Source organism: Arachis stenosperma, chromosome 2, assembly GCF_014773155.1.
Source record: "Arachis stenosperma cultivar V10309 chromosome 2, arast.V10309.gnm1.PFL2, whole genome shotgun sequence".
In the NCBI taxonomy this organism is placed as follows: domain Eukaryota; kingdom Viridiplantae; phylum Streptophyta; class Magnoliopsida; order Fabales; family Fabaceae; genus Arachis; species Arachis stenosperma.
In genome coordinates this window covers 88,053,278-88,073,352 of record NC_080378.1, presented here as the reverse complement: position 1 = coordinate 88,073,352, position 20,075 = coordinate 88,053,278, and the positions used below count along the sequence as shown (strand labels likewise).

At 37.6% G+C, this 20,075-nt stretch overlaps 1 protein-coding gene across 1 annotated transcript; it reads left to right on the top strand.

Moving 5' to 3' along the window:
• Positions 1–10,691: 10,691 nt before the first annotated feature.
• LOC130959458 (putative disease resistance protein At3g14460) lies at positions 10,692–15,105 on the top strand. Its single transcript, XM_057885295.1, has one exon. It carries the CDS (start codon positions 10,890–10,892, stop codon positions 14,610–14,612), a length of 3,723 nt encoding a protein of 1,240 aa, XP_057741278.1. The 5' UTR covers positions 10,692–10,889; the 3' UTR covers positions 14,613–15,105.
• Positions 15,106–20,075: the final 4,970 nt, after the last annotated feature.

The following is a 20,075-nucleotide window of genomic DNA, read 5'->3' as shown; positions in this document are numbered from 1 at the left end:
TTGCAGACATTGCAAACTACAAGGCAGTGAGATTCATACCCAAAGAGTACAGTAGGGTGCAATCAAAGAAATTAATCACAGATGCAAAGTACTATCTTTGGGATGAACCATATCTCTTCAAGAGATGTGCAGACGGAGTAATCCGTAGATGTGTGCCTAAAGAGGAAGCACAGAAGATCCTTTGGCATTGCCATGGATCACAGTATGGAGGACATTTTGGAAGTGAGCGAACAGCCACAAGAGTCCTCCAAAGTGGCTTCTACTGGCCTACTCTCTATAAAGATTCCCGAGCATTTGTGCTTAATTGTGACAGTTGCCAAAGATCAGGCAACCTACCTCACAGTTATGCCATGCCTCAACAAGGAATCTTAGAGATTGAGTTGTTTGATGTATGGGGCATTGACTTCATGGGACCTTTCCCACCATCATACTCAAACACTTATATTCTGGTGGCAGTGGATTATGTATCCAAATGGGTGGAGGCTATTGCAACACCCACTAATGACACTAAAACAGTGTTGAAATTCCTCCAGAAACATATCTTCAGCAGATTTGGTATCCCTAGAGTGTTAATCAGTGATGGGGGCACTCATTTCTGTAATAAACAGCTTTACTCTGCTCTGGTACGTTATGGAGTTAACCACAGGGTGGCTACTCCATATCATCCACAAACTAATGGGCAAGCTGAAGTCTCAAATAGAGAACTCAAAAGAATCCTGGAACGGACTGTAATTAACCGTAGAAAGGATTGGGCAAGAAGCCTGGATGATGCTCTGTGGGCATACAGAACAGCATTTAAGACCCCTATAGGGACCTCTCCATACCAGCTTGTGTATGGAAAGGCGTGTCACTTGCCAGTGGAACTGGAACACAAGGCCTACTGGGCAACCAGATTCCTGAACCTTGATGCCAAGTTAGCTGGAGAAAGACGATTACTCCAGTTAAATGAGCTAGAGGAATTTAGACTCAATGCTTTCGAAAATGCAAAAATTTACAAAGAGAAAGCAAAAAGATGGCATGATAAGAAATTGTCATCCAGAGTCTTTGAGCCAGGACAGAAAGTTCTGTTATTTAATTCAAGGCTCAAATTATTCCCTGGGAAATTAAAATCCCGGTGGAGAGGTCCATATGTAATTACAAGTGTATCACCATATGGATACATAGAGCTTCAGGATAATGACTCTAACAAAAAGTTCACTGTTAATGGACAAAGAGTCAAACATTATCTTGAAGGCAATTTTGAGCAAGAATGCTCAAAACTGAGACTTGATTAAAACTCAGTAATAGTCCAGCTAATGACATTAAAGAAGCGCTTGCTGGGAGGCAACCCAGCCATTTACAAAGTTTATTTTTTAATTAGATAAATTTTCTTTTTTTACAGGTATATGTCAAAGTCTCTTCAAGGTAAAACAGCAATTGGTTGAAGTCACAGAGTTACAGGGAAAATTGGAAGCTCACTGGCATGAAAAAGTCAGTAAGAAATACTTTGGGCGTTAAACGCCCAAAAGAAGCTCCCACTAGGCGTTTAACGCCAGTAAGGGTAGCCATCTGGGCGTTAAACGCCATAAAGGAGCATCTTCTGGGCGTTAAACGCCAGAAAGATGCACCTTCTGGGCGTTTAACGCCAGTCTGCTAGCATCCTGGGCGTTCAGAAAAACGCCCAGTAACGAAGGACTTTCTGGCGTTCAACGCCAGAAAGAAGCACCAAATGGGCGTTGAACGCCCAGGCGAAGCAACATGTGGGCGTTAAACGCCCAAAACATGCACCAGGTGGGCGTTCAACGCCAGGATGATGGGAGGAGGTAAAATTCGTTTTTCTCTACAATTTTTCTAAATTTTTAAGTTTCAATTCATGATTTCTTGCATAAACATGTTTCAAAATGTCATCCTTCAAAATCAATTTGGTTTTCTAAGAACCCTAATTTCTAAAATCCCTTTTTCAAAAACATCAAATGTATCTTAATTCATAAACACAAATCTTTTTCCAATCCAATTCTTTTTCAAATATTTTTAATTTCTTCTCATATCTTTTTCAACTCATCTTATCTTTATTTGAAAATGCCTTTCCTTCTACTCCTCTCCTTTCCTTTCTTTTGCTTGAGGACAAGCAAACCTCTAAGTTTGGTGTGATTTGCCATGATCACTGAGCTAAAACTCATTAAGATCATGGCACCTAAGAGAACAGGAAGAGCAAGGATGTGAACTTAAGGGAGCTGAAGCGTCAGAAATTAATTCTTGAAGGCACCCCACAGACTAGAGGAACGTCCACTTCCCAAAATACAGGTTGTTAAGTTCTAATTCCAGCTTTAACTCTGTGATAGTATTATTATAGGATTTTACCTTAGAAGTTATATAGGAGTAGTAGTAATTAGCATGTCTATTTTGATTTTATTTCCAATTAAGCTATAATTTATTTTTCTCATCATCATCAGGCATAAATAAAGTAGTAGATTTTTTTAGAATAAAGAAGTAATTTATATTTTTGAGTTCTTAGTAATAAAGACTATAATTAATTATATGTGATGGCAATACTTTTTGTTCTCTGAATGAATGCTTGAACAGTGCATAAATTGTACTTTGAATTTGATGAATTTTGGCTCCTGAAAGGATGAGGAACACGAAAAATATTATTGATGATCTGAAAAATCCTGAAATTGATTCTTGAAGCAAGAAAAAGCAGTTCAAAAAAAAAAAGAAAAAAAAAAGCCATGAGCACTAGCCAAGAGTAAAAAAAGGGATCCAAGGCTTTGAGCATCAATGGATAGGAGGGCCCAAGGAAATAAAATCCAGGCCTAAGCGGCTAAACCAAGCTGTCCCTAACCATATGCTTGTGGCATGCAGGTCCAAGTTACAAGCTTGAGACTGAGTGGTTAAAGTCGTGATCCAAAGCAAAAGAGTGTGCTTAAGAGCTCTGGACACCACTAACTGGGGACTTTAGCAAAGCTAAGTCACAATCTGAAAAGGTTCACCCAGTTATGTGTCTGTGGCATTTGTGTATCTGGTGGTAATACCGGAAAACAAATTGCTTAGGGCCACGGCCAAGACTCATAAAATAACTGTGTTCAAGAATCAACATACTACACTAGGAGAGTCAATAATACTATCTGAATTCTGAGTTCCTAAGGATGCCAATCATTCTGAAATTCAAAAGATACAGGGAGATGCCAAAACTGTTCAGAAACAAAAAGCTACAAGCCCCGCTCATCTAATAAGAATCTGAGCATCATTTAAAACTCTAAAATATTTTTTTACTTCTTAATTTCTGTTAAAATCTATTTTATTTATCTAGTTGCTTGAGGACAAGCAACCGTTTAAGTTTGGTGTTGTGATGAGCGGATATTTTATACGCTTTTTGGGGGTAATTTCTTGTAGATTTTAGCATGTTTTAATTAGTTTCTAGTTAAATATTATTAGTTTTTAAGCAAAAATTATATTTCTGGACTTTACTATGAGTGTGTGTATTTTTCTGTGATTTCAGGTATTTTCTGGCTGAAATTGAGGAAGCTGAGCAAAAATCTGACTTAGGCTGAAAAAAGGACTGCTGATGCTGTTGGATCCTGACCTCCCTGCACTCGAAATGGATTTTCTGGAGCTACAGGAGTCCAATTGGCGCGCTCTCAACGGCGTTGAAAAGTACACATCCAGGGCTTTCCAGCAATATATAATAGTCCATACTTTGCGCAAGGATAGACGACGTAACTTGGCGTTAAACGCCAAGTTCACGCTGCTGTCTGGAGTTAAACGCCAGAAAAACGTCATGATCCGGAGTTGAACGCCCAAAACACGTCATAACCTGGAGTTTAACGCCAAGAAAGGCCTCTACTCGTGGATAGCTTTATTCTCAGCCCCAGCACACACCAAGTGGGCCCCAGAAGTGGATTTCTGCACCAATTATCTTAGTTTATTCATTTTCTGTAAACCTAGGTTACTAGTTTACTATTTAAACAACTTTTACAGACATTCCTTGTACCTCATGACATTTTCAGATCTGAATTACATACTTTGTGACGGCATGAGTCTCTAAACTCCATTGTTGGGGGTGAGGAGCTCTGCAGCGTCTCGATGATTTAATACAATTCCTTTGTTTTCCATTCAAACACGCTCGTTCTTATCTAAGATGTTTATTCGCGCTTAATTGTGAAGAAGGTGATGATCCGTGACACTCATCACCTTCCTCAATCCATGAACGTGTGCTTGACAACCACCTCCGTTCTACATCAGATTGAATGAATGTCTCTTAGATTCCCCAATCAGAATCTTCGTGGTATAAGCCGGATTGATGGCGGCATTCATGAGAATCCGGAAAGTCTAAACCTTGTCTGTGGTATTTCGAGTAGGATTCTGGGATTGAATGACTGTGACGTGCTTCAAACTCCTGAGGGCTGGGCGTTAGTGACAGACGCAAAAGAATCAATGGATTCTATTCCAACCTGATTGAGAACCGACAGATGATTAGCCGTGCTGTGACAGAGCATAGGAACGTTTTCACTGAGAGGATGGGAAGTAGCCATTGACAACGGTGACACCCTACATAGAGCTTGCCATGGAAGGACCTTGCGTGTGGGAAGAGGATCTCAAGGAAAAGTAGAAATTCAAAGGACAAAGCATCTCCAAAACTCCAACATGTTTCTCACTACTGCACAACAAGTAACGCTATTATTCCCCAGTACTGCATCCTTTATAAACAAATAACTCTATTGTTCAAGTAATCCAAACAATTTTGTTGACATCCTGACTAAGACAAATAAAATAAACATTGATTGCTTCAAGCCAATAATCTCCGTGGGATCGACCCTTACTCACGTAAGGTATTACTTGGACGACCCAGTGCACTTGCTGGTTAGTTGAACGAAGTTGATCTTGGACCAGACTCTATTATCATATTCTATAAAGAGATACAATTTCGTCCACCAACATCCCTTTCTCAATAAGGAGAACAGTGGAAGGGATTTTAGTGCCGATCCTGCCAAAAATCTGGAGAGGGCTGCAAGTCGGCCATTCAGCTGCTGGACTTCTCTCAAACAGGTCGGGCTTTTCATTTCTAGGATGGCTCTACACTTATCGGGATTGGCTTCGATCCCTCTTTGTGTTAGCATAAATCCTAGAAATTTCCCTGCCTCCACCGCGAAGGCGCACTTTGTGGGATTTAGTCTCATCCCGTGCAGCCTTATGGTGTCAAAGACTTGTGAGAGGTCTGACAAGAGGTCGACTTCTTTCTTGGTCTTTACCAGCATGTCGTCGACGTATACTTCCATTAGACTTCCAAGGTGAGAGAAAAACACTTTATTCATCAACCTTTGATATGTGGCTCCTGCATTCTTCAATCCGAATGGCATGACCACGTAGCAGAAATTAGCTCTGGGTGTGATGAATGATGTCTTCTTCTGGTCTGGCTCATACATTGGGATTTGATTATATCCCGAGTAGGCGTCCATAAATGATAAGTATTGATACCCCGAGCTGGAGTCTACTAGGGTATCAATACTTGGCAGTGGATAAGGGTCCTTGGGACATGCCTTATTTAAGTCGGTATAGTCGACACACATTCTCCATTTGCCATTTTGTTTTTTGACTAGCACTACATTGGCTAGCCATGTTGGGTACTTGACTTCTCTGATGAAGCCAGCTTCCAGGAGCGCCTGTACTTGTTCTTCTACTATTAGGGCTCGTTTTGGGCCGAGCTTGCGTCTTCTTTGCTGTACAGGTCGGGATTCCGGATAAACCGAGAGTTTGTGGGACATGAGCTCGGGGTCTATCCCCGGCATGTCAGAGGCCTTCCAGGCGAAGAGGTCAGAGTTATCTCTTAGGAGCTTAGTCAATCCTTGTTTTAGAGTTTCCCCTAGGTTGGCTCCTATATGAGTATTTTTCCCTTCCTCTTTACCGACCTGTATCTCCTCGGTTTTTCCTCCCGGTTGTGGTCGCAGCTCTTCTCTGGCCCTTGCACCGCCGAGCTCTATTGTGTGGACTTCTCTGCCCTTTCCCCTCAGATTTAGGCTTTCATTGTAGCATTTCCTTGCCAACTTTTGATCTCCTCTTACCGTTGCTATCCCTGCTGAGGTCGGGAATTTCATGCAAAGGTGGGGAGTGGATACCACGGCTCCGAGTCGATTAAGGGTAGCTCTGCCGATTAAAGCGTTGTATGCTGACCCCACATCAATGACTATGAAGTCTATACTCAGAGTCTTTGATTTTTTTCCTTTTCCAAAAGTGGTGTGGAGGGGCAAAAATCCCAGTGGTTTTATTGGCGTGTCCCCTAATCCGTATAGGGTGTCGGGGTAGGCTCTTAATTCTTTCTCATCCAACCCTAGCTTGTCAAAAGCGGGCTTAAAAAGGATGTCCGCTGAGCTTCCTTGGTCTACTAGGGTTCTGTGGAGATGGGCATTTGCCAGGATCATAGTTATTACTACTGGATCATCGTGTCCAGGGATTATTCCTTGCCCATCTTCTTTTGTGAATGAAATGGTAGGGAGGTCGGATGACTCCTCTCCGACCTGGTAGACTCTTTTGAGATGTCTTTTGCGAGAGGATTTGGTGAGTCCCCCTTCCGCGAACCCTCCTGAGATCATATGGATATGTCTCTCCGGAGTCTGCGGCGGTGGGTCTCTTCTATCCATATCGTCTCGCTTTCTCTTTCCATGACCGCCCGACCTTTCTATGAGATATCTATCAAGCCGACCTTCTCTAGCCAGCTTTTCTATCACATTTTTAAGGTCGTAACAGTCGTTTGTGGAGTGACCATATATTTTATGGTACTCACAGTAGTCGCTGCGGCTCCCCCCTTTTTTATTTTTAATGGGTCTAGGGGGTGGCAGTCTTTCAGTGTTACAAATCTCTCTGTATACATCCACTATAGAAACTTTCAGGGGAGTATAAGAGTGGTATTTTCTTGGTCTCTCGAGACCGAGTTCTTCCTTTTTCTTGGTTTCCCTTTCCCTCTCTTTTGTTGAGGGAGGGAGCCCAGGTCGCCAACTCAGGTCTCTCAACTTAGCGTTTTCCTCCATATTGATGTACTTTTTAGCTCTTTCCTGTACATCGCTTAGAGAAACAGGGTGTCTTTTAGATATGGATTGTGAGAAGGGGCCTTCTCTGAGTCCATTGACTAACCCCATTATGACTGCCTCTGTGGGCAGGTCTTGAATCTCTAAACATGCTTTATTGAACCTTTCCATATAGGCTCGTAAGGATTCTCCGACCTCCTGTTTTATTCCCAGGAGGCTCGGTGCATGTTTCACTTTGTCTTTCTGGATAGAGAACCTCATCAAAAACTTCCTTGAGAGGTCTTCAAAACTAGTAACCGACCTCGGGGGGAGGCTATCGAACCACTTCATCGCTGCTTTCGATAGAGTGGTCGGGAAAGCTTTGCATCGTGTAGCGTCGGAAGCATCAGCTAGGTACATCCGACTTTTGAAATTGCTCAGGTGATGCTTTGGATCCGTGGTTCCGTCATAGAGGTCCATATCGGGGCTTTTGAAGTTCCTCGGAACTTTTGCCCTCATTATGTCCTCGCTGAAAGGATCCTCCCCTCCTAAGGGCGGCTCTTCTCGTTCGTCACGGGAGTTGCGACCTTTGAGGGAGGATTCTAACTTTAAGAGTTTTCTTTCTAACTCTTTTCGTCGCTCCATCTCCTCTTTTAGGTTCTTTTCAGTTTCCTTTTGTCGCTCCCGTTCTTGTTCTAACTGTTCCAGGCGACTGTGGACTAATCCCATGAGTTCAGTTACATGGGATGGTCCCTCTTTCTCTGATTCGCGCCCTTCTGAAGAGTTTACCTTCGGGTTTTTTACTCCAGAGGTACCTTCCCTGTGTTGATCATTAATTTCCTGGTGGAGGGTGAAGTCCGCATCGTTATTGCCTATGTCCAGATTCTCTTGCTCATAATCTGTCTCCACATGACCTTCTTCGTGGGATCTATCCGCCATCAGTGGTTGATCTCTCGGGTCCCCGGCAACGGCGCCAATGTTACGGTGGGTAACCGGAGATTGATGGGCTGGATGGAGTTGGTTGGCCCAAATGTGTGAAGGAGGAGGATTCTGAATGGATCTGCAACTCGGGAGGCTCCGTCCGACTTGTTTGTGCGAGGAGATGGGGGTGGTACCTACAAAGACACTCCGATGCCTAAGTTAGCAAGAGTGTGAGCAGGTCTAGAGAGTATTGGACTTAGAGATACCTGAGGGGTGTCAGTGTATTTATAGTGGTGAACCAATAACCACCGTTGGAGTAGTGCCATATTTTTAGGGTGTTAACCGTCCCATTATCTTAGGGAGGTTAAGATATGGCTCGTGGAAGTGGTTAGAGAGATTCTAGGGGCAGTTACTCATTTGAATGAGTGTTTATCCGCCAGCTAATCTCGTGCCCGACTTCTTCAGAACAGGTCGTGGTGAGTACCGACTTCATAGAATGAAGATTGGTACTGGTGAGGCCCAACCCTTTGGTTTAGGTCTTTTGCTTGATCCTGGACCTTTATTATTGGGCCAGGGTATGAACAGTTGTATTACTACATTCTCTTCTCCATATAAAAAATCAAAAGCAATTTTTATGTATGTGAAATTGATAGTTGATAATTACTAAATGATAATTTAATTAAATATATTAAATTATTTAATAATTTTTTACTATCAATTTTACGTAAAGATAATTACATATGAGTTTTTATTTTATTTTAAATCATGATTATGTTGCAAACGTTATGCTTACCAAAATTCAAAAAGGATGACTTCGGAATGATATATAGGCAATGCCTAGGTCATAAGCTTTATGGCCTTAGTTTGTTATCATTACTATATATGAATCAAGAAGCATTTCAACAATTCAACTGGATCATGGTATGAGGTATCCCAATATTTTTGATGAATTTAATTTGAATGCATTGCAAATTTAAAATATCTTTACACATATATTCAATTATGGCAATAAAAAAAATTATCTTTTACATCAACTATGTGAATGACCATCTAAATAAATAAATATAATTAAGAGGAGTGTTAGTACGCTAATAAATTTTATGATTTGTAATTATCAATTAATTATTATTAGTGTTTTGAATGATGTGAGATTTTATCTAATGGTATAAGATTTTATTCAATAGTATAAAATTACTCACTTTTCTTTTGATGATTAAGTGCTAGATAAATTTTAATAAAAATGCTGACCTTTAAACTTTTTCTATAATTAAATAATTATATAAAACGTTTTATACTAAAATACATCAGAATTAAACTCTATTTTTTACCATCGATCTCAATTATGTGTGTTCCTTGCATCTTTCGTTCTTACACTAAAATACATTAGAATTAAACTCTATACGCAGTTAGCACCTACTCCAGAAAGCATTTGATAGATGCGTTTCATCTATGTATGAATGTACGTATTCATATTGGATGATGTATTAATGTTCACATCCAACATATTCGTCATTAATTAATAAAAAAAGACTCAGAATTGGTACTTGATATTTTATAAAGCATTAGTTAGACAATTTAATCCTACAAGTCTTTTGAATATTATGATATTATGACCGTATTAAGTAGTTGATATGAATTTTATTTTTCACCTGTTTAGTTCATGGCAATTAACCGTTAATAATTTTGTAATAAGTTGTAATGTTTCATAACAATTCTTCAAATATATGTACACAAACTTTTCAACGAGTTGCTTCTATTCAATTTTGAAAATTAGAAATTCTATACCACCAACATTTTTTATTGTTTTTGCCTTACATTTGGAATTACGTTAGTCATCTATCTATTTTTCTTTTACACTAAAGATATTGGACCCTACCATTTTTCGTTAAAAAATGTAATTGTTTATCCAACAGAAAATATCTATATACATTGTAATCGTATTACAAGGAAAAATATATAATCTAAAATAAAAAAGATTAATAAAAAAATTTAATTATTATTAATTTTGTAATTTTGACTATGTATAAATTTCACTATCTTAATTTAAAGAAGATCACAGTATTGTTTTCTCATTTTACCAATTTTGAATTTTATTCATATTACAATTTATTTTACTACGCCCATTTTTTAAAATTTCTCCTTACCTTACCAATAATATATTTTTCTAATTAGAGATTTAGAATACAACATTAAATTTGGGTTTTCTTCGAAGTTATGAAGAAAGATGAAAAAAAAAAAAAGCTAAATACCTGGATCCCGTTATTTTCAAGAGAGTTGGTAATTTGGTATAATCTTGTGTAAAAGTTAACGGTGTAACTTTCCTAATTATAAAAGAAAAAAGGATTTTTTTATTTAAATAAATTAAAAAATATTTTATTTACTGAAATAAATATTTTGTAAAATAATTACGAAAATACGTATCTCGTTTACACTATAAACAAATAAGAGTAGGTGTGACTTATATATACATATCGTTTACAGCGACGTTTCATATCGATTTTCAATCTAAAAAAAGTGGTCGAAAAGTTAAAAATGGAGACCGAAATACCGCTGTGAATGATATGTACATACAGAGATAAATTTACACATATTCCATATTCCGTTTATACGCTAAATAAAATATACACGTATTTTTGTAATTATTTTATAAATTATTTATTTTAATAAATAAAATATTTTTTTAATTTATTTAGAATCCAAGAAAAAAGGGACTGAAATATTCAATTTTAGTACTATTAAAGTGGCACACCTTTTAGTTCCTTCATTAGATTAATAACAATAAAATATTCATACGTACCTACTAGTGTCGTTGCTTTGTTATCTTCAGAAATCCCATTGAATCACCAATTATTTGTTCACACAATGTGTTCCTTTTTTTTGGGGTAACAGTTCTTCACAATTTCACTTACTCATATACCCACAAGAAGAACTTTGATACCTTTTACTCTTTGATACCATTTCTAAAATTGGTTTGATTTTCATTAAAAAAAAATGGCAGCAGCACTAGTGGGTGGAGCTTTACTATCTGCTGCACTTCAAGTGTTGTTTGATAGATTAGCTTCAAAGAAAATGCTTGACTTCATCAAAGAAAAGAATCTCAGCCGAAATTCGGTGGAAAATTTGGAAATCAAGTTGTTATCTGTGAGTAAAGTTTTGAGTGATGCAGAGAAGAAACAGATTCATGATCCAGAAGTTAAGAAATGGGTCAATAGGCTGAAAGATGTAGCTTTTGATGCTGATGATATCTTGGATGAGATTGCAACTGAAGCTGAAAAAGCTTCAAATTCAGGTACGGTTCCAAAAAAATTGTTCCCAATTTCATTTAATTCTTATTATAGAGATCTTGAGAATAGGCTGGAAGAGATACTAAAGAGGCTGGGGTTTATTGTTGCTGAAAAGGATAATCTTGGTTTGGTAGAGGGGAATGTGGACATGGTGTCACAAATTGTTCCAACAACATCATTGGTAGATGAAGTTTTTGGGAGGGAAATGGATAAGAAGGTAATAATGGAATTATTGTTAGAAGAAGATGATTCAAGTGGTAGTAAGATTGGTGTTATTCCAATTGTGGGAATTGGGGGTGTTGGAAAGACCACACTTGCTCAGCTTGTGTACAATGATAATAAGGTGGAGGAGCATTTTGGTCTTAAAGCATGGATCGATGTCTCACAGCAATTCGATGTGTTTCATGTGACGAAGATGATATTGGCCGTGACCGGTTTGTATAATTATGACCTTGATGACTTGAATCTGCTCCAGGTGAAACTGAAGGAGAAGCTATTGAAGAAGAGATTTCTAATTGTGTTAGATGGCGTTTGGAATGCTAAACCTGATGATTGGGAGCTTTTCTGCCGGCCGCTTCAGATTGGTGATCAGGGCAGTAAAATCATAGTAACAACCCGACACGAAACTGTTGCGTTGAAGGTGGGAACCGTCGAGACTTACTTTCTGAAAGAGTTGGGGGATGAAGATTGCTTGAGGGTATTTGCAAAACATGCGCTTCTGTCTCGTAGTGCAAATCAGGATCAAAATATTCATGTTCTTAGTGGCGAAATTGCTAAGAAATGCAGAGGATTACCTTTAGCTGCGAAAGCTCTTGGTGGTCTCTTAAGATCAATTCCTTCTGTTGATGATTGGTACAAGATACTGAAGAGAGAAATATGGCAATTTTCGAATGAAGAACTTGGCATTATTCCAGCTTTGAAATTGAGCTACTATTATCTCCCTTCACATTTGAAAAGGTGCTTTGCTTATTGTTCTATATTTCCTAAGGGATATATATATGATAAGGAGCAAATCATACTGTTGTGGATGGCAGAGAACTTCATTGAAACCCCAAATCAAGGTTTAACAATGGAAGAAGTCGGTGACCAATACTTCAATGAATTGGTCTCTAGATCGTTCTTTCAGAAGTCGAGCTTTCACAAATCGCAGTTCATGATGCATGATCTCATAAATGATCTAGCAAGAGATGTGTTTGGAGAATTTTGTTCTAAGTTGGAAGATAAGTTCTCTCCACCTGTCATGGAAAAGACCAGGCACATATCCTTTCTAAGGGATAACTATGATCTAGACTTGGTAGAGGATCTAAAAATGGCGAAGCGGCTGCGCACCTTCTTATCACTGAATTTGTTATGGCCATTCTTGGCATCTACATCTCAGGAGGTGCCAGTTGATCATCTTACAGTGCTAACGTGTTTGAGAGTGCTGTCTCTGAATGATTGTTATGAGATTAAAAGATTATCAAAATCAATTGGCAATCTGATACATCTTCGCTATTTGGATGTCTCTCGCACTTCAATAACAAAGCTTCCTGAATCTGTCTGCACTTTGTACAACTTGCAGACACTGAAGGCAGCAAAATGTGCTTCCCTTAGGAAATTGCCGAAGAATCTGCGTCGTCTCGTTAATTTGCGATACCTTGATATTCGTGGAACTCCCTTGCAGCAGATGCCAAAGAAGATCAGCAAATTGGTGAATCTTAAAATGTTGAGCACATTTGTTGTAGGCAAAAATAAAGGATCAACAATTCAAGAGTTGAAAGAGATATCAAAACTTCATGGATCGCTCTCTATTAACAAGTTACAAAATGTTGCTGGTTCTGCAGATGCATCGAATGCTAAATTGGTGGATAAGGAATTTCTTGAAGAGCTGAAACTGAATTGGGATGGTACAACTGGTCTCAAAGATTCACAGGAAGAAATCAATCTGCTAAATAATCTAAGGCCCCATGAAAACCTGAAGAAACTCTCTCTCCATTATTATCGCGGAACAAGATTCCCAAATTGGTTGGGAAATCATTCTTTTCATAGCTTGACATCTATGTCTCTAAATTGTTGTAGGTACTGTAATTCTTTGCCACCTCTTGGCCAACTTCCTTCCCTTAAGGTTCTTGAAATCTTGCAGTTTGATGAGCTGGTGACAATTGGCAATGAGTTCTATGGATCCTCTGCATTGAAGCCATTTCCATCTTTGGAGATACTGAAATTCATTTGTCTACCGGCATGGACAAAATGGCATTCTCTTCGAGACAAATCTTTCCCTTGCCTATATGAGCTACACATAGAAAATTGTCCATCATTGAGCGATGATTTGCCTCGCCAGCTACAGAGTTTGGTGAAACTGGTCATCAGAGACTGCCAAAAGCTTGCTGCTTCAATCCCCAAGGCTCCAGCTTTGCAGGAAATGGAGATAACTAATTGTGACAAGGTAGTTCTAAAGGAAATACCAAGCAATCTAGAATCATTCAAAGTGAAAGGCTGTGAGATCATGCAATCTACATTTAAAGCGTTAGAGTACACAGGATCTCGCCTTCAAAGCTTGGAAATGTCTAGCTGTTCACGCGACATAATGTTTTCGCAATTGAAACTGCCAAGTTCACTAAGGAAACTTATTGTCCAAGACTGTGAGAAACTTGTGATTCCAACTGAGCAACCCAACAAAACAATTGAATGGATATCAATATCAGAAAGTTGTGATTCATTAGTATCCTTCCCAATGTCCATGTTTCCCAATCTCAGTTACCTTTTTCTTAAGGGCTGCAAAGCTCTAACATCCTTGTTGCCGTCTCAAAACTGTCTCCAATTCCCAATTCTTTACTCACTGAGTATAGTAAACTGTCCTGCTTTTGTATGTTGTGGTTATTTTTCAGCTCCCAACCTGACTCACCTTTTGATTTCTGGTTGCAAGAGCTTGATCTCATTGCCAGAGAACATGGACTTTCTCATGCCATCTTTACAAACACTTATAATATACAAATGTCCCAAAATTGAGTACTTTCCTGGAGGCAGTCTACCATCTGGTCTAGCTGAACTCCAAATAGGATACTGCGACAAACTTGTTGCGAACCGGTCTGACTGGAACTTGCAAAGGGCGGAGTCTCTGGAAATTTTTAGCATAATTGGAAGATGTGAGAATGTGGAAAGTTTCCCTGATGATGATCTTTTACCTGCCAATATAGCACAGTTGTTCATTGATGGATTTGTGCATCTCAAAAGATTGAACGGCAAAGGGCTTGAAAATCTTGATTCTCTGTTAGAATTTAACATTAGCATGTGCCCTCAGATTCAGTCATTGCCAGAAGAAGGGTTGCCTAATACACTAAAATCTCTCAGCATTTGGGGTTGCCTTTTGCTAAGGGAACGTTGCAAGAAGGACATAGGGGAAGATTGGCCTAAGATTTCTCACATACCCTCTATAACAATTGATGAATAAGCATAATCATTTTTAATGGAATCTTGTTACATCATGTTTGATTCTCACATTCTTTCTTGATTTTTTTTTGAAGTTCCTATGTAGAATAAAAGACTGTTCATTTGAATTTATATGAATATGTATTCAACTTATTTCCTTTCTCACATTCTAAAGGGTCTAGTGTTTGTGTTCAATAGTATTATTTCGTGGAATTAGAATATCCCAGTAAAGTTAGTTAAGAATGGAAGTAGTTCCTACTATCTTCAGTGATGTAAGTTTTGTCTTAATGGTTATACATATTCTTTGTGGGGATAAGATGTTTTTTGTGGTTCATTAATGTTATGCGGAGTTAAACCCCAAAATAGTCCCTGAGATTGGCGTTTTGCACTAAAATCGTTTATGAGATTTCAATTACATCAATTACATCCTTGAGATTGAAAAAAATGCACCATATTAGTCTCTAACCTATTTTTCATTAACGACGTGATGACATGGCATGATGACGTGGACTGTAAGTGACACATGTCACTTCATGATTTGACCACGTGTAATGATATGATGATGTGGTGACCAGTGACACGTGGCATGCTGACGTGGATGGTTGTGCCACGTGTCGCAACAGTATCCGTCCACGTGTCATCCATTATGCCATCGTTGTATATGCATTAAATTAGTCCCTCATTTTGCATTAAGTGACTCATTTTAGTCCCTGAAATTGATGTCGTGCACCAAACTAGTCCCTTCACCAATTTTTTCTCATTTTTTTTAAATTTAAAATTTTAATATCTTGGATACACTAATTTCAATTCTATTTTTTCATATATCGTTTAAACACAAGTGCTTTTATAAAAAAATTTAAGATTTTAGTTTTAATTATATATTTTTTTTAATAATATAACATTGGTAAATTTTGTAATATATAAGTATTTTATTATAAAAAAATAATTATATGATTGATTAGACACATTTTTTTTCATAAAAAACATGTTTTTTAACAAAAAATTAATACTTAAAATAAACATTTTTTTCTTATAAAATACACATTTTCGTTATGTATAAATGAGCTAGATAGAAGGAACTTCAAGCACCTTCACTACCACCTTTGACCTCTGCAGTCTAGACGAAAGAGGTCGGAGATGGTAACGAGGGAAGTTTGAAATACTTTCACGTCAACTCCAAGACGGCGGCTATTAGAGGTATCCGCAAGAAAAAAACATTTTTTAGAAGTACTGAAAGAGGTCGGAGATGGTAGTGAAGGTGTTTGAAAAGCCTTCACGTCAACTCCAAGTCGGCGATTAGGGTATTCGCAAGAGAAAAAATATTTTATAAAAACACTTTTATTTGAAAAACATGTGAAAAAATAGAATTGAAATTAATGCATTAAAAAATATTGAGAATTTTGAATTTAACGAAAAAAATGAGAAAAAAACTGGTGAATAGACTAGTTTAATGCACGACATTCAATTTCAGGGACTAAAATGAGTCACTTAATGCAAAGTGAGGGACTAATTTGGTGCATATACAACGATGACATAATGGATGACACGTGGACGGATACTGTTGCGACACGTGGCACAACCGGACATGTGGCCAAATAATATTGTGACATGTGGCACAACCATCCACGTCAGCATGCCACGTGTCACTGGTCACCACATCATCATATCATTACATGCGGCCAAATCATGAAGTAACACGTGTCACTTACAGTCCACGTCATCATGCCATGTCATCATGTTGTTAATGAAAAATAGGTCAGGGACTAAATTGGTGCATTTTTTTCAATCTCATGGACGTAATTAGTGTAATTGGAATATCAGGAATAATTTTAGTGCAAAACGCTAATCTTAGGAACCATTTTAGGGTTTAACTCTGTTATGCGATGTTGTTGAATCAAGTGTTTAGCGCCAAAATTAAAGCGACGTCATATCATCTAGTCCTATGTGAAAGGGTATATGTTAGCACTCACAGGCACAACGGAAAGAGTAACTTGACATTGAGATTTTAAAAAGATTTTTCGGTGTAAGCGGCTAATCTTAGAAACCATTTTAGGATTTAATTTATATTTTTTTGTTATTAAACTTATACACAATTCTTCATCACTAAATTATACTTTTCTTTTTGTTTTGTTCTCTTCGTATTCCTTACTGTCTTGCGGTAGGAGATACCAATGAATCCATTGAAGCTTTGATTGCAGAGGAAGCAGGTACACATAAAAACATTAAAATGTGGTAAATTGTCAAATAAATTATAAAGGCAAAAATTATGTGTACTAATTAGTGGTGTTTAAATTCAAACCATTTAATTCAATTTAAACCAAAAATTGATTAAAACCGTATTAATTAAACTGTTTATCTATTTTTTATAACTTATCAAATCCAATTCAAATTGTACAATGTAAAATAACATTATTATTTTATTATTATATTTACAATTATACTTATAACATGTTCAATTTGTTATACATTTTTATATTATTCATATATTATTATTATTTAATAAATATTTTATGTTCAAAATGTTATTTATTTATTTATTTTAACTAACCTATAATTTTATTTTTATTATTATGTTATCGTTGGCTTTTTAAGATATTGTTGGAACTTGTTATATCATTGTTGATTATTTAAAATTTGATGTTGAGACTATTTAATTTTTTTAATTTACAAACCGCAAATTTAATCCAATCCAAACTACTTGAAATTGGATCGGATCAATTTTTTTTAATCATTCAATCCAAATTCGCACCCCAAGTAAAATTAGTGTTCGGATCGGATGAGTTTTTGACTCAAAACTGATTCAAACCACACCGCAAACACCCCAGTATTAATTACTAACAATTAAAACTTCGTAAAATTTATTAAAATATAACATAAATTTAATACAAATATAACGTGAGAAAAGTACCCATAGAAGAAGAAAAGTGACTTTATACCCATGAAAGGCTGGATCCGTCTGTCGATAGTACCCGAACATCATTAAAACATTAGCTCCATTAACTTAAAGACCATCATGGCACGTTAAGTGCTTACCTGGCTTTGAATCAACAGTCTGATGTGTCTAAGCATGTTGTTACAGTTATAACATCACTCAATTCCCTAATTTATCGTCAACTGTTTCCCCAATTTCAATTTGAAAACCCTAGAATGTCTAGGAGAATCAGAGGTTCGAATGGAAGCATAAGCGAAGAAGGGACTTCGTCTTCCAAGAGGGGTGAAGAGAAGACTTTGTCTGGGAGATGCTTTTGTGGACAGGGTGTGGTATTGCTACAATCTGGAACCTTAATAAATTCTGGGAGATGGTTCGTAAGGTGTCCTCTATGGAAGGTTAGTCTTTTTGTTTTTATGATTCTATTCAGATTAACTTATTTGTGAACGATTTCTTATTCCTCCCTTTCACGCTACAGACGATGGATTGCAAGTATTTTGTATGGGTGGATGAGATTAACGGAGGATGAGAGGGTATGACAAAGAGCCCTTGTTAGAAAAAATCAAGATAGCTCCTGTGGTAACCATGAGGTCAATGTCACTGGGCAAAGAAGAGAGATTTAAGAGAATAGTGTGAAAATCTTTTTAAAATAGGAAAGCTCCAGGATGAAGTTAGAACTATTAGGTCATGGATTATAACAATATTTTTGAGTTTATTGATTTGTGTAGGCCTGAATCTACTCCAATTAATCAATACGTAACTGTGGGTATGGTGTATGTTGTCCTGGGGTCTTTTTATGCAGCTATTTGGTTTCAATGATGATGAACTTCAAAGCTATTTGGTTTCGATGATGATGAACCTCAAAACTCTGTTAATATATTCAGTTGTTGTGAAAAAAGTCAAGTTGTGTTATGACATTAATGTCCATGATTGTTAATGTATTTGATATCTGTGATATTGGAGTTAACACAATTTTGACAAAAAAAAGACATATAAATGTCGTGATTTGACAAATCTAGCCGGAAACCTGATATTGTATACTAAATAATGAAATTGTAACTTGGAAATGGAACTAAATATTCATTCCATAAGCTATAATAAACCTTGACATAATTTTAACAGAAGCATTTAGCAACAAAAGCCTCAAAACAAGTGTATGAGTCTGATGTAGCAGTAGCAAATAAAATGTACCTAATAGTACCAATACAAACCATGAACATAAAAGCGTCAGGTTGGGAAATATAAGCACTAGGCATAAGTTACAAAAAAACCATAGTATCAGAGTTGATAGAGCTCTCATTACAGTAAGTCCTTGATCAAAAAACAAAGTTGGTGCACAAAAATTACACTCACGCTATGTAATTCTGCACAACTAACCAGCAAGTGCACTGGGTCGTCCAAGTAATACCTTACGTGAGTAAGGGTCGAATCCCACGGAGATTGTTGGCTTGAAGCAAGCTGTGGTTATCTTATTATTCTTAGTCAGGATACCAATAGGGTTCTTTAATTTCAATTGTAAAAAGTAAAAGAGCATGAAATTAATAATTGTTACGCAGTAATGGAGAATATGTTGGAGTTTTGGAGATGCTTTGTCTTCTGAATCTTTGCTTTTCCCCTGTCTTCTTCTTCATGCACGCTAAGTTCCTCCTATGGCAAGCTGTATGTAGGGCGTCACCGTTGTCAATGGCTACTTCCCATCCTCTCAGTGAAAATGGTCCAAATGCTCTATCACAGCACGGCTAATCATCTGTCGGTTCTCGATCATGTCGGAATAGAATCCAGTGATTCTTTTGTGTCTGTCACTACGCCCAAAACTCGCGAGTTTGAAACTCGTCATAGTCATCCAATCCCTGAATCCTACTCGGAATACCACAGACAAGGTTTAGACTTTCCGGATTCTCAAGGATGCTGCCAATGGATTCTAGCTTATACCACGAAGACTCTGATTAAGGAATCCAAGAGATACTCATTCAATCTAATGTAGAACGGAGGTGGTTGTCAGGCATGCATTCATAGGTTGAGAATGGTGATGAGTGTCACGGATCATCACCTTCTTCATATTGAAGTGCGAATGAACATCTTAGATAGAAACAAGCGTGTTTGAATAGAAAATAGAAATAATTGCATTAATTCATCGAGACACTGCAGAGCTCCTCACCCCCAACAATGGAGTTTAGAGACTCATGCCATCAGAGAATACAAAGTTCAGATCTAAAAATGTCATGAGATACAAAATAATTCTCTAAAAGTTGTTTAAATATTAAACTAGTAACCTAGGTTTACAAAAAATGAGTAAACTAAGATAGATAGTGTAGAAATCCACTTCCGGGGCCCACTTGGTGTGTGCTGGGGCTGAGACTTGAGCTTCTCACGTACCTGGGCTGTTTCGGGAGTTAAACGTCAGGTTGTAACCTGTTTCTGGCGTTTAACTCCAACTTGCAACCTGTTTCTGGCGTTCAATGCCAGAATGCAACATGGAACTGGCGTTAAACGCCAGTTTACGTCATTTATCTTCGCGCAAAGTATGGACTATTATATATTGCTGGAAATCCCTGG